The following is a 13,142-nucleotide window of genomic DNA, read 5'->3' on the forward strand; positions in this document are numbered from 1 at the left end:
GGCACATATAGACAAACAACCATTCACACTACACTCACCCTAGAATAAAATAAATATCAAAAACATCCTTAATGCATGTCAAAAAGACACTTTTTTAAAAAGATTTTTTTTAAAACTGTTTGTAGTTAGCAAAAAACTAAAAAACTATTTCGTCTGAGCAGACGAAAAACTAGTTTTTTTTTACATTTACATTTTATTTCTTTAAATGTTTCATATACCTTGGTTAACATACACATCAGTTAGCATGTCTTTTGGTTCTTTCATTCATTCATTTTCTACCGCTTTTCCTCACGACGGGGTGCTGGAGCCTGTCCCAGCTGTCTTCGGGCGAGAGGCGGGGTACACCCTGGACTGGTCACCAGCCAATCACAGGGCACATATAGACAAACAACCATTCACACTCACATTCATAGCACATATAGACAAACAACCATTCACACTCACATTCATACCTATGGACAATTTGGAGTCGCCAATTAACCTAGCATGTTTTTGGAATGTGGGAGGAAACCGGAGTACCAGAAAAAAACCCACGCATGCACGGGGAAAACATGCAAACTCCACACAGAGATGGCAGAGGGTGGGACTTGAACCCTGGTCTCCTAGCTGTGAGGTCTGTGCACTAACCACTAGACCGCCGTGCCGCCCATAACAAGATTATTTTGTGTTATTAAACTTATTAAACTCCCCTCATCTAATTTTCCCAAATGTTATTTTTTAAATTTCTTTCCCTACTACATTTTCTTCTAATATTTTTTCTTTATTCCCATAATATTAGACCCCCCCCCCCCACACACACACACACACACACACAAACACACACAAGCACACACAATATTTCATCATATTAAGACTTAGAAACAATAATGGATAATGGAGTTTGTTCTCTGGACTTTGGACTTTATTCCCATAATATAACCTTTTCCCCAACCTAATTGTCCAAAAATTACAACTTTATTTCTTTATTACAATATATCTCTAATCTCTAATATTACAACTTGAAAATATTTCAACACTCTGCTACTGTATAAATAATATACAAAGTTATAATAATAATATATAAAGAGTTCATTCACATGAAATTGCAACTTTTCTTCTCATTAGAATCTGACTTTTTTCCCCTTAATATTTTGACTTTATCCTTGTTAAATTAGAAAAGATTATTTATTTTTAGTTTTTTTTACATTTACATTTTATTCTTTTTATAATAATTTTTATATTTTTACATTTTATTTACATTAGTTAGCATGTCTTTTGGTTAACGACCAAAATTTTTGCGAAAATTTCGCTTGGCTTGTGGCAGAACAATGTGACTTACATACAAACACTACAATGGCAAACCCACAAGGCATGCTAGGTACTAAAGAAACAACATCTGTCATCCTTCATGAACCATGAAGTAGCCTGCTAACTATAAACACTTTCTTTTTTGTGTTTCAAAAAGCCTTGGTGGAAGTCGACGCCTTGGTGGCATTCAAATTATATGTGTGTTATGTGAAAGTATGACATAATATGTCAAAATACTGTCGACGTTTGCTTGACCTTTAAATAAACCTAATCGACTTTGAGGACGGACAAACAGTGTAACAAAAATCAAACAAAGAAAAATCAACTCTGAATATTGATATGTTCTCCTCGAAAGGTTACCTTTTCGTCGTCTTCTGTGAAGAGTTCCACGCTGGAAGTCTTGTTGATGGCCTGCGCCACGCCGATAATCTCGCCGTCGCTGTTGCGAATGGGCATGCACAGGAGCGACTTGGTCTTGTACCCCGTCAGCTTGTCAATTTCATCACTGAACCGCCGATCCTGAACATTAAGGTACGTATTTAAGCACAAGCACAAAAATGTCTGAATGAACTAAAATACACATATAAGACACATTCAAAGACACTGTGATGTTACTGTAATGGAGAGACACACAAGCACCAGACTTGATCGCCAAAACAACACACTTTTATTGCAGCTTGGAATGACCTCACAATATGCACAATAATCCCTGACAAGGGCTACTGTTGCGGCCGCAACCTGTGCTAAGCTAATACTCAACTGAACCCTCGACATCACTTCCTGTCCACCTGCTACTCAGCTGACCTACACTGGAACACATTTACAGCTACACACAAAAGCATGAGTCTGTGTTGTATGTCTTATTTTATATGTCTACTGTACTGGGTAATGCTGCACGGCGGTTGAGTGGTTTGCACGCAGACCTCATGACTAGGAGACCCGAGTTCAATTCCACCCTGTGAATGTGTGAACGTTCCAGTTTTCCAAATGTAGATTCATTGAATTTATCGGAGACCCATGAGAGTGGGGCAGATTAAGCCTAAATACAGTTGAATTGGTGGTTCTCAACTGGTGGACAGGGACCCAAAAGTGGGTCGCGGGTCCATTCATTATTATTTTGTTAAAAAATACAACTAAAAATATTTTTTTAAATGAAAATGACTGAAGGGCGGATGAGTGGTTAGCGTGCAGGCCTCACAGCTAGGAGACCCGAGTTCAATTCCACTCTTGGCCATCTCTGTGTGGAGTTTGCATGTTCTCCCCGTGCATGCGTGGGATTGGCTGGCAATCAGTCCGGGGTGTACCCCGCCTCTCGCATGAAGACAGCTGGGATAGGCTCCAGCACCCTTATGACCCTCGTGATGATAATGATAGAAAATGAATGAATGAAAATGACTGAAATGAAGGTGGGTTCATGACCACTGGAAAATACGGGCGCTTGAGGAGCTCGTTCATGGGGGAGGGTCTCAGAGTGGAACTGCTGCTCCTTCCCACCAAGAGGAGCCATTTGAGGTGTCTCGTGCCTGGACGCCTCCCTGCTGAGGTGTTCTGGGCATGCCCAACACGCTCCTGAACATTAAGGTACGTATTTAAGCAAATGTTATGTCTTTTTTGCCCAAATTAAGCATTTCCGAGCACAAAAATGTCGGAATGAACTAAAATTCAGATATAAGACACATTCAAAGACACTGTGATCATACATTGGTTACAAGGTGTCAGTAATGTTAAAGTAATGGATAGACACACAAGCACCAAAATTGATCGCCAAAACAACACACTTTTATTGCATGGACGCCTCCCTGCGGAGGTGTTCTGGGCATGCCCAATTGCTAGAATGCCGTAAAACACGCTGGAGGGATTATGTCTCACAGCGGGGCCTGCATGGAAACACCTCGGTGAAACTGGAAGAGGTGATCGCAAACCAGGAAGTCTGGATTTCCCAACAGAGACTCCCGCACCCGAAACCTGGATCCAGATAAACGAACGAATGGAAAATGTGGGTCCCATGCTGAGACCAATGGAGAACCCCTGGTTTGATGTACCAAGGAGGAAAAATGGTATACAAAATCTGATTGACACATGATCATCGTCGGGGTCACCTGGTATGCGTCAGGGATGTTGACGGTCTCTCCGTGCTCCGCCACGTAACCGATGATCCCTTTCCCCCACGGCACCTGAACCTCATCCGAGTTCATGGAAGGAAGCACTGTGGTGCCCGCGTGGACGTCAAAGAATTTGGACACGAGTGTCTTCTTGTTGCCGGTGCCCTCCACCAGGAACAAGGAGCACCGGTCCGCGTCCACCATGATGCACACAAACACCAAGATCTTATAGCTGAGGCTCGTCAGGTCCAGATCGTTGGAGATGTCTTTGACGAGCTCCAGGAAGAACTCCCTCTCGTTGTTCTCCTTGAGGTAATACTTGAAGTCCACGGCCGTGGATGGGTACTGAGGGATGTTGACTCGGGACTCGAGCAACGCGCTGAGGATATGCGCGGTGGTGGGAGGAAGGGAGCTCGCCTTCCTCAGCAAAGCTCTCCGCCGCATGCTGCTCAGCGGTTCCTGGGCCCGCGAGTTGACGTGCTCGTCGTAGGTTCTGTTGACGTTGACGGCTTTGGAGCGGGCGAAAGTTTTGCGCAGCTCCTTCTGCGAGGCTCTCCGCTGAAGACCGTCACATTTGCTCGCCCAGCTGTCCCTCAGCGCGGCGCCCTTGTCTTCCCTCGGCTCGGCCGGGGTCGCGACCGCCGGACACGCCGGACCTTTGGTCGCCGGGTGGGTCTTAAGCCACTTCTCCACCATGCAATACGTGCCCTTTCTGTTCAGGTAGTCCTCGAACAACTCCGGGTGCGAGTCCAGGAAAGTTTCCACGTCAGAGAAACACACCATATTCGCCACTGCCATACCTGGTCTGCAGATGCTCCTCCGTGCACCAAAGCCCCGAAGTCGCGTAGGCAAAGATCATCTATGAAGCTTGGCTGGAGGTCCGGGTTAGAGAAGTACAGACGCGCCCTCCATCTCTATGATGCCCTTCTTTAACGTATCCCCTCCTTTGGGCATATTTTACCCCCTTGTTCGAGTCCATCAGTGATCGGGCTGAGGGGGGTAGACAACAAGAAAGAAGCAGTGTGGAACATCAGAGAGATTCACAGGCGAGCATCACCGCGATGTGTGTGTGTGTGTGTGTGTGTGTGTTCTTGTGTGCTAATGACTGTGTTGCCTGTGGTTGGCTAGGCGGACTGACGTGGGTTTCGTCACAAGGAGCTCATGCAGGCTCAGTCCATGAACATCCGATGCCTGTGGACGTGTCTTGTCTCTGAGACGCTCAAAAAATGCTGTAAAGTATGAAAGAAAACAGCCATAGTTAGGTTTGCTAGTGTTCTTCGTGTGACTAATATGTTTGAATGCTCTTTTAATAGTAACTGGCAGGTTCTTGAGCGGAAGAATGCAGGCAACATAATGTATGCCTGACTTGTGCACTGTTGCTTTTTGAACACTAGAGGGTGCCATACTACACAAATCATGAGACTTCTACGCATGCAGCTTTATACAGTATGGATAATATTTACCTCCCTTTTCCTGTTTTGAGTCAGGATGTTGACTTCTACAGGAATTTAATTGTTCTAGTTGGTTTTGCTTGTATTAAATTGGTTGGATTGGTTGAATTGAGGCTGCAAGGCTGGTGTCTGAAGCATATTTGGTGACAATTGGTGTCAGTGTTAATATAATACAGGGGCGCTATTGAATTACGTTTGGGGTTTTAATGCAAATTAAATGCATGGATTAATAATAATAAACATAGCCATTCAAAAAAATTAAACCGGGACATTTACTGATCCACAATTTTGTGAATTTTGCCATTCGGCTCCTTGTTATAAAACAGCAAGTTGTGCAAAATGTACTTTAACATGCAACAGATGTGCATTTAAAACATGCTTGAATTCTGGGGGGGGGGGGGGGGGTGTTCATATGTGCAATAAGCATGTATAGCTTTACATCCAATGAAGGGAGTCCTGCGACCTGCAAGTATTGAACCTATGCACCAGTAATGACACAGATCAATCAATTGGTTATTTTTATCTTGAAGACCAAAGTCTTCACAATTGAAGATTTTGGTTACAAAAATAGGACAGAAATTAGAGAAGATTCATGTACCAAAAATTAATTTCTTACTAACTTATCACAACTTTAATCAAAGTTACAGTATGAATATAGTATATGGTTTAATAAGTTATGTAAAAACAAAATGTGTTGAAATCAGGGATGGTGGATCATTTCATAAAAAGGTTCAGCTGTGATAAATATGGTACCTCGTGGTTTTCACGCAACTATCACACAATATTCTTTAAGAGGTTGCAGATTTAAGATATTCAATGAGATCAGCACGCTCGGTCTTCTTCTTGATGCCAGCAAAGATCATCTTTGTTCCAGGAATGTATTTTTTGGGGTTCTCCAAATAAACATTCAGCGTTTCTTCATCCCAAATAATGCCTGGAAGTCAAGAAAATAACATTGGCACCAACTAAAAGATTTCAATGTGAACCAGCATGCAAAACTCTTACCTTTGCTTTTGTTTGCATCCGTGTAAGAGTAACCCCCTGCCTGACCTGTCTTGCGACCAAACAGACCCCACAGGTTTGGGCCAACCTTGTGTTTCCCTCCGTTCTCCACGGTGTGACACTGAGCGCACTTCTGGACAAAGGCCTTCTTCCCTTTGTTGATGTCGCCAGGCATTTTGTCTCTGTGAAACACACACATTAAATGTATATCATTATTTACAGCATTACATGTTGTGAAAGTGCTTTTACTGTGAAATAATAATTAGTGTTTGACTACGTTACGTAAGTGTGCATATCCTACCACTAGGGGGAGCTCGTTGATAAGGTATGCCATTGACTGGTTACAAAATCTGGTTTGGTAACGAAACAGACAAAGCCCACACTAATTGAACTTTGGTGAAAACAAAAAAAAGAGGTAAGTCAGTCAGTAAGGTTTTCGACAACTCGGCAACACTCGGGCAATATCGGCTTAAAACATCTTGGAGCCGGTGAAATCGGGCATTCTCGATCAAAGAAGCACGAAAGTGATATAATACGATTGATACACCTTGTTGGAAAATTGCTAAAGATCACGACTTCCCCCATTTTATCGCATTTTCCGCCAATTTTACCGTATTTTATCATGCAAATGTTGACAGGTATGGCTCAGTATTACAAAAGTTAAGTCAGTCCTTAAACTATGTGTTAAGTCGACAACTTACTCAACGAAAAGGATGTAGATGTTAACCATCTTTCACTTACCTTTAAACGGTGTCAAGTTAACAAACTGCCGAAGGTTTTATTTCCTCAGTTGGATGCCGGTAACTGACACGTGCGATCCCTTCCTCGCGAGGTTACTCCAGTGAATACGTCACCAGTCAGCTGACTCATACGTCATCACTCTCCTTCTGACAGAGGTTCAAGGAACGCGATTACCAAATAGGGCAACCCACAAAAAACACATTTCACAACCCCACGGACAGGAAATTCTCTCTGTCATTGTTTCTGCTTGGAAACCATCAAAACATCAACAATTACACAAGTGCCAAAACAACAAAAATTACTATGACATTATTTAAAATGTGACAAAATTTACCAATTAATAATATAGAAAATATGAAAAATTGTCAGAATTTTAGCACACCCCCAGTGGTATTCTGAGACTGAATTGAACACTTAAGGTCCAGTAACTTTTACACAACAGTCAAATTTATTGAGCAACAATAAGTTGGGTCAACAACAACAAAATACTTCGTTCAGGTTTATGAAAATGTATATCTACGCGTTTGGTACTGAATGCGTTAACATTTCAAGTTTATGCTATGTTATTTGTCCTCTTAATACTACAACATTGCTTTATTCCTGTAAAATTCAGACTTTTTCTTGTTAAAGGGGACCTATTATGTTAATTTTTTTTACCCAAACCTCATTATCTGAAACTTTGGCATTGTTTAACAAGAGAATACAACATTCCAACTACATTTATAGGTCAGAAAAGTGGAAAAAGCATTGGTCCCCTTTAAAATACAACTTTTTTCTCAATATTTTGACCTTATTCTTGTAAAATTACTGCTGATTTTTACTATTGTTTCTTTAGAATGTGCTGTTGACCAATAAAAACAGCTGTCATCGTAAATGGCCCCCAAACCGTACTTTGGACACCCCTCAGCTGATGTTGCCAAAGTGTTGCCAAGCAGACCAGAAGCACTGCTCTGGCAGACCCGCAGAGGATTTTTTTTTCGTATGAGAAACTCAAAATCAAAATGGGAGGGTGAATTTCCTGGTGAGGTACGTCCTTTATTTGTTGTGAAAACCTGACAGGAGCTAACTCAGAGAATCTGGGAATGTGACACAGTCGTTTTTGAACAGGACACACTTTTGATGGTTAAGACTGGCTCTCAAGGTACAAGTAAATCATAATGATAGGCCCCTACGTTCTAAGAAAGCTCTTCATGTGGGCCTGAATACTAACCTTCACTCAAGGTCACTTTGACCATTTGCGAATTATAGTGACTGAATAGGCCAATGGCTTCTCTCCTTTAGTTTTGACATTCAACACACATGCTGAATGTGTCTCAGGAGTTTTCTTCATCAGTCCTGCAGTGGTGGCCTTGTTTTAATGCATTCCATTTGCTGTGGTTGCATTTGCCGTTATTTTATCATTCTATCCTTAATTAAACAACAGCCATTGCAAAACAAGTGGCAAACCATGTCAGCACAGGAGATTGACATGTAGATACATTTCGATACAATTTTTTTTTACCCATTGCACCATGTAAACAAATCTTCCTAACAAAGCTGCCATTTATATGACATTGATGATGAAGCCAGCTTGCTCATTAACCCATACACAAGTAAAAATAACTTTAAGGGACTGTACCCATTCAACCACACTGCTGGCGAGCATATGCTACCAATAATTGTTTAAAACCACAGATCATACAAACAAATGTGTATATATATTTTTTACAATTGCAAATCAAGTGCCTTTCTCTAAAACACAGCTAAAAAGAGGCAGCCAAGAATGCACATAATGGGATGCAACTGACTCGCTTATAAAAATGCCAACAACGTCCATTTACATAATGTGACCTGTATGTTAAAAGCTGCAGAGACATTGTTATTGTATGCATTGTAGCTATAGTGACATCTATGCTCGGAACTGCTGCTTTACTCCAATGCTTTTTCAACTCTTCTGGTGCAGTTCTGGATTAATTTTTATTGGTTGTGAGACTTTTTATTTTAATATTATGCACCTTTGGTGTGGTCCAGGCTTTAGCTGGAAAACTCAAGGAGACGGTGCAAGGTTTTGCTCTTATTTCCAAAACACATCATTCGCCTCGTGCAATCGACCAACTTTGTGAGGCAAATGTTCCAGCTCCGCAGAAGGAAATGAATGTTGGACCGTGAAAAAGCTTGTCACAGTGTCAATTTCACATTTCTCCTACGAACTGATGTGCTAGCTTGGAGGTGTAGCTATTACTGTCAGTAAAACATACCATATGCCTTGCAAGACAATAGTAGTGAATGTTATCATTGTTGGGAATATTCCTCAAGGCTTGTTGCATGCATCCGGTTACCGGTGTCACTTGGGAGTGTTCTATTTATTTTACTAGATCTATTCTACCAATTTTAGAATAATACAATCAGGTTTATTTCCAGAGCTAACTGGTCTTTCATTTTTAAGTCACATACTGACAAAAAAACATAACATTTTTTGGCCATCCATCCATTTTCTATGCCTTGTATGAGTGTTATGTCATAGTCACAATACCAGTGAATGTTATTATGGTGTTATTGAATAAGTCACTTTATTGGCAGTGCTGTGAGTTCATGGCTGCACGTGTTTGACGTGACGTCACAATCAAGATGGCGTCTACCTAGTTAGTGTAAATAGTGTTATCACTTCAATTTTAGAGTCTTTTCAAAATATGTGAGCAGTATTACCAAAGTGGTTTATTAAGTGAGTATTTCCATTTTGTGGTTTTTCCTCAAACTTTATTTCGTGTCATGAGCAAATTATTTTCTATTGTACAGTATATGCCTCGCATGACTCCATTGCCATGTTTTGGGAACAGCAGGTGTCCGCCATGATGTACTCCATTCCGCTGCTTTCTTCCCGCCCAAAGCCGAGGCTGCAGCAGGGAGGAGCTAAACAGAGTGCGGCTGAGCCGAGCCGAGCATCACAACTCGCGTTGGAGGAAACGGGCAAACACAGCACTTTTTTGACTTCCCTCTGTGCCCTGGCGTCCGTACAAAACATGTCTGCTGGGGGAAATTGACGTACTGGATTTGGGCTTTCGTCAAAACGGCTCGCCTTTTTGAGAGCTCTGCCATCGCCGAGCAGGCAGAAGGGGAGAACAGCTCGATTGTTTCCTGCGCCAAGAACTGTAAAGACATTGTCATTACACCACCACCGCATCTGTGGTAAGGAAATACGCTACGTCAAGACCACTCTTTGGTAGTCGAATAGAGATCCGTGTAATATGATGCAGCTTTGAATGGAGGCGTCCACATCCCCGCAAGCTGGGGAGACCCTAGCATCCTTTAGTATTTGCATCACCGTGGACCAGACAGACATGACCACCTAGGTGACTTCGCTAGCTTCTGCTAAGTGTGTCATGTCATCACTTTTAGTCTTTTTAATCTATGCGCATGTCTATCTCTTAAAACAAGAGCCCTGTAGATGAGCAAGACCAGTCCTAAACGTCCTTTCTTTACATGCAAACTACAGAGGCTTTCTTAACAAGACTATTCATGTGACCTTTGAACCTTTTCATCGTCAGCGTTAATAATCCATTCATATTCGTGAGGGTATTGGCTGCTTGCCCGTAAAGAAAGTTATCCAACTTCTGTCACTTTATAGGATTGCTTCTCCAATATCTGGCAGTTTTTGCTGTAAAGGTCAGCCAGTGACTTTGCAGTTGTTTCAAATAGCACCAAATCACATGAATGAATGGGAGGAAAGAGATGGGTGGACAATATTTTGAGTTTTTCATGAACATTCTTTCCTCCCACTTGCTGGTGGCTCAATGTTTTCTGGTGCAAAATTCCCTTTTATTCACACAGTAATAACTGAACTGCGCCTTTACTTTAAAGAGTGCTATATAAATCATATTTGTCATTATTCGGGATGTTCAATGCTATAGACATTGTAAAAAAAAAAAAAAAGATATGTGATCATGTCAGTATTGTTTTTTTGCCAATAACGATATCTGTGCGGCACTGATGACACGCGCCACAGAGCAGTGTGCTTGGTCGAGTTTTTTCCAGTTTGCAATGACTGTAAAGCAGTGGTTCTCGGTTATTTTCTTTCATGCCCACCATGGGTACAGAATCGATTCAAAATACTATTGAGAACTGATTATTATTCATTTATCTGTGTGTGCAAACCACTGTATGAGATGCACCAGCATCGTTCAAGCATAAACAAAGACACTAACAGACCTGCTAACCGTGAAAAAAAAATGTCAGAGTTCATCACTCCTGCCTCTAGCACTCCCCCCTCCAGGAGGGCTCACCCTACTATTTGAGAAGCACTGCTGGAAAGTGTTTTTCTCTTTGCATGTAATGCGATTCCACCTAAGTGCACAAGAAAACCAGAAGAAAACAAAAAAGAGCGTACAGCACTGGTTTTTAACTGGCGGGTTGGGACCCAAAAGTGGGTCGCGGGTCTTAGGCTGGTCAAAAATAATCAAATGACCCTATGTCTGTTATTCTTGTCTGTGCGATTCGCTTGGTACACCATCGAAGTGAAGTGAAGTGACTTTCTGGGTGACTTTTGAGCTTGAGTGGGAGAGGATTGACATACAGTGAAGACTCAATTGGGCATCCTTCCGACACACAGCTGCAGATAACTGCTGGAGAAGTAGGGTTCCTTATTTATAAATGGGTTATTTTCATAGTTAGTCACATTTACACTCTTATTACCCAATATATTAGACATAGAAAGACAAAACAAGACCTGTAACACATAAATAAGATTTCTGCTCATGTGTTGCTGTAAATGTCTTCTGGTGCTAGAGGAGCTGAGTGAACAGACAAGAAGTGATGTCGGGGGTTCAGAGCTGAGTTTCGTGGGCTACGGATGCAGCAGTAGCCAGTGTCAGGGATTATTGTGCCTGTTGTGAGATCATTCAAACCTGCAAGAAAAGCCTGTTGTTCTCGCTATCAAGTCTGTGGCTTGTTTTCTGAATGCTTTAAATTTGTATTGTACTTCATTTATCCATTTCATGCTACGATTTAGGCAAGAATAATACTGACTCCCCCTGGCTGTCCCCTGATGTCACCTGACATCTGCTGGCCTTCATGGATCCATGTGCATAATTCACCAGTTGTAAGTTCTGGCAGACCCTGAAATATGAATGAGTGTAAATAAGTGTTGTTCACACTTGAATAATACAACAAGAAAGTGAGCTTACTTTAGTTGGATTGTTGTTGAGAGTATGTTGTTCCAGTGATACTGAGGGTGTTTCCATGTGGTGGCAATATAAACAGGAAGATGTTTTTGCCCTTATTATACTTGTTAATGTCCAACTTCCTTGTGTAACATGCTGTTGTTGTCAAGGTTTGGCTCCGATCTTGTGACGCTGCTCTTATTAAGATGAGCTTTAATCCTAATGCTGTATTTCCTCTCTGAAGGAGAATGTTGACTTTTCACCACCCCCCCATTAAGGTCATAGCATATTTTCCAACCGAGACCCTGAGGGCATTATCTTGTTCAAAGATTATTCTGGAGAGCAGATTGCTGTTATGCTGCTGATTTTTTTCCACCCTAATTAAACCCATCAAAGTGGAAACAATTCATGAAGCGAGGAATATTTGCCAAGAAGAGAGCTGACAAAAACTGCAACTACAAATAACAGTTATTTATTATATGAATTTCATTTCATTTACACTCTGCGGCTCTGTGTGTGTTGTGAGAAGCAACCCTAACGCATGCATGCATGCATGCATGCACGTGGTGATGTCACTGTAATGGGCTGCACAATATTCAACCCCTCAGCTGAATTCCTTGCTCAAGGGCACCTCAAAAGTAGTCAGGAAGGAGACGAGTATCTCAAGGTTGTAATGTAATTTTGTCTGCAGCAGGACATGAACTGTTACCTTCTGATTCCAAAGCCTCTCGAGCCTGACACAGATTTTGTCATTTATATTCAAATTCTAACTTTACAGGCATATTTGAGCGTCTGCTTGTTTTGTATAATAGTTGTTAAGTTGTCAGAGGTTGCTTGTCATTTATTGTAAAGTCTTCCCCGGTGATGATAATGAAAAATGTATTTCTCTGAAACATTTCCGACAGCATTAAGAAATACAGGGTGTGTTCACCAACACAATAGAAAAGGACAATGACTGTTGTTGTTGTTGTTGCTGATTTCAACATTTCACGAGCTTCGAGGTGAAAATAACTGCTAACTGAAAACGGTTATGAGGAAATAACGCGGGGTGGTGTGCAGGGGTTTGGCACCCTTCCACTTCCAGGAGACATTTCTCCTGTGCATCATGCACCACCAATATTGACCTTTTTAGATGAGATTTGTTGTGTTACTTGTTACATGAGACCTTGTGACATGCCTTGCAGCTACATATACTGTAATTAGTACAGATGTCAATGTCTTTGTTTTTGTTGTTTTGTTTTCTCAATTAAAAATATAATATGATATTTTTTAAAAAACTGAGCGATTCGATGCAATGTACAAAGATACAATTTGATTCAATTCAATAAGATATCGGTTACATTTGTTGATGAAGTTGGTAGAAAATTCACCCCATGTCTGTAATTCTATATAAATATGTGATAATCAAGCACAAAATGTACAGC

General features: G+C 41.4%; 3 protein-coding genes across 8 annotated transcripts in view; 1 reads left to right on the forward strand and 2 right to left on the reverse strand.

Annotated features, from left to right (window-relative positions):
• pde11a (phosphodiesterase 11a) overlaps positions 1-4,469 on the reverse strand; it is a 53,168-nt gene extending 48,699 nt beyond the window's left edge. The window contains exons 1-2 of the mRNA XM_058082155.1: positions 3,387-4,469; positions 1,648-1,806 (exon numbers count right to left, since the gene is read on the reverse strand). Coding sequence (XP_057938138.1) covers positions 1,648-1,806; positions 3,387-4,187 — 960 coding nt within the window. The 5' untranslated portion in view covers positions 4,188-4,469. The remainder of the gene's footprint in view (positions 1-1,647; positions 1,807-3,386) is intronic.
• A 304-nt stretch (positions 4,470-4,773) lies between these two features.
• Positions 4,774-6,730, reverse strand: LOC131135838 (cytochrome c-b). 2 transcript variants are annotated; one of them, XM_058082191.1, is made up of 3 exons: positions 6,144-6,344; positions 5,846-6,024; positions 4,774-5,774 (listed from the first exon to the last, which is right to left on the reverse strand). In XM_058082191.1, exons 2-3 carry the CDS (start codon positions 6,015-6,017, stop codon positions 5,629-5,631), a joined length of 318 nt encoding a protein of 105 aa, XP_057938174.1. In that variant the 5' UTR covers positions 6,018-6,024; positions 6,144-6,344; the 3' UTR covers positions 4,774-5,628. The 2 variants fall into 2 exon arrangements, with proteins under 2 accessions (XP_057938174.1, XP_057938173.1); XM_058082190.1 differs by lacking the exon at positions 6,144-6,344 and adding an exon at positions 6,584-6,730 and having other exon boundaries at positions 4,979-5,774.
• A 2,472-nt stretch (positions 6,731-9,202) lies between these two features.
• Positions 9,203-13,142, forward strand: part of osbpl6 (oxysterol binding protein-like 6) — a 32,182-nt gene continuing 28,242 nt past the window's right edge. For 4 of the 5 annotated variants that reach the window (XM_058082156.1, XM_058082158.1, XM_058082159.1 and 1 more), the window contains exons 1-2: positions 9,203-9,284; positions 9,400-9,748. The gene's annotated coding sequence lies outside the window, so the exon portion shown is untranslated. The remainder of the gene's footprint in view (positions 9,285-9,399; positions 9,749-13,142) is intronic. The other variant, XM_058082157.1, reaches the window with a different exon arrangement.

Source organism: Doryrhamphus excisus, chromosome 9, assembly GCF_030265055.1.
Source record: "Doryrhamphus excisus isolate RoL2022-K1 chromosome 9, RoL_Dexc_1.0, whole genome shotgun sequence".
NCBI classification, from domain to species: Eukaryota; Metazoa; Chordata; class Actinopteri; order Syngnathiformes; family Syngnathidae; genus Doryrhamphus; species Doryrhamphus excisus.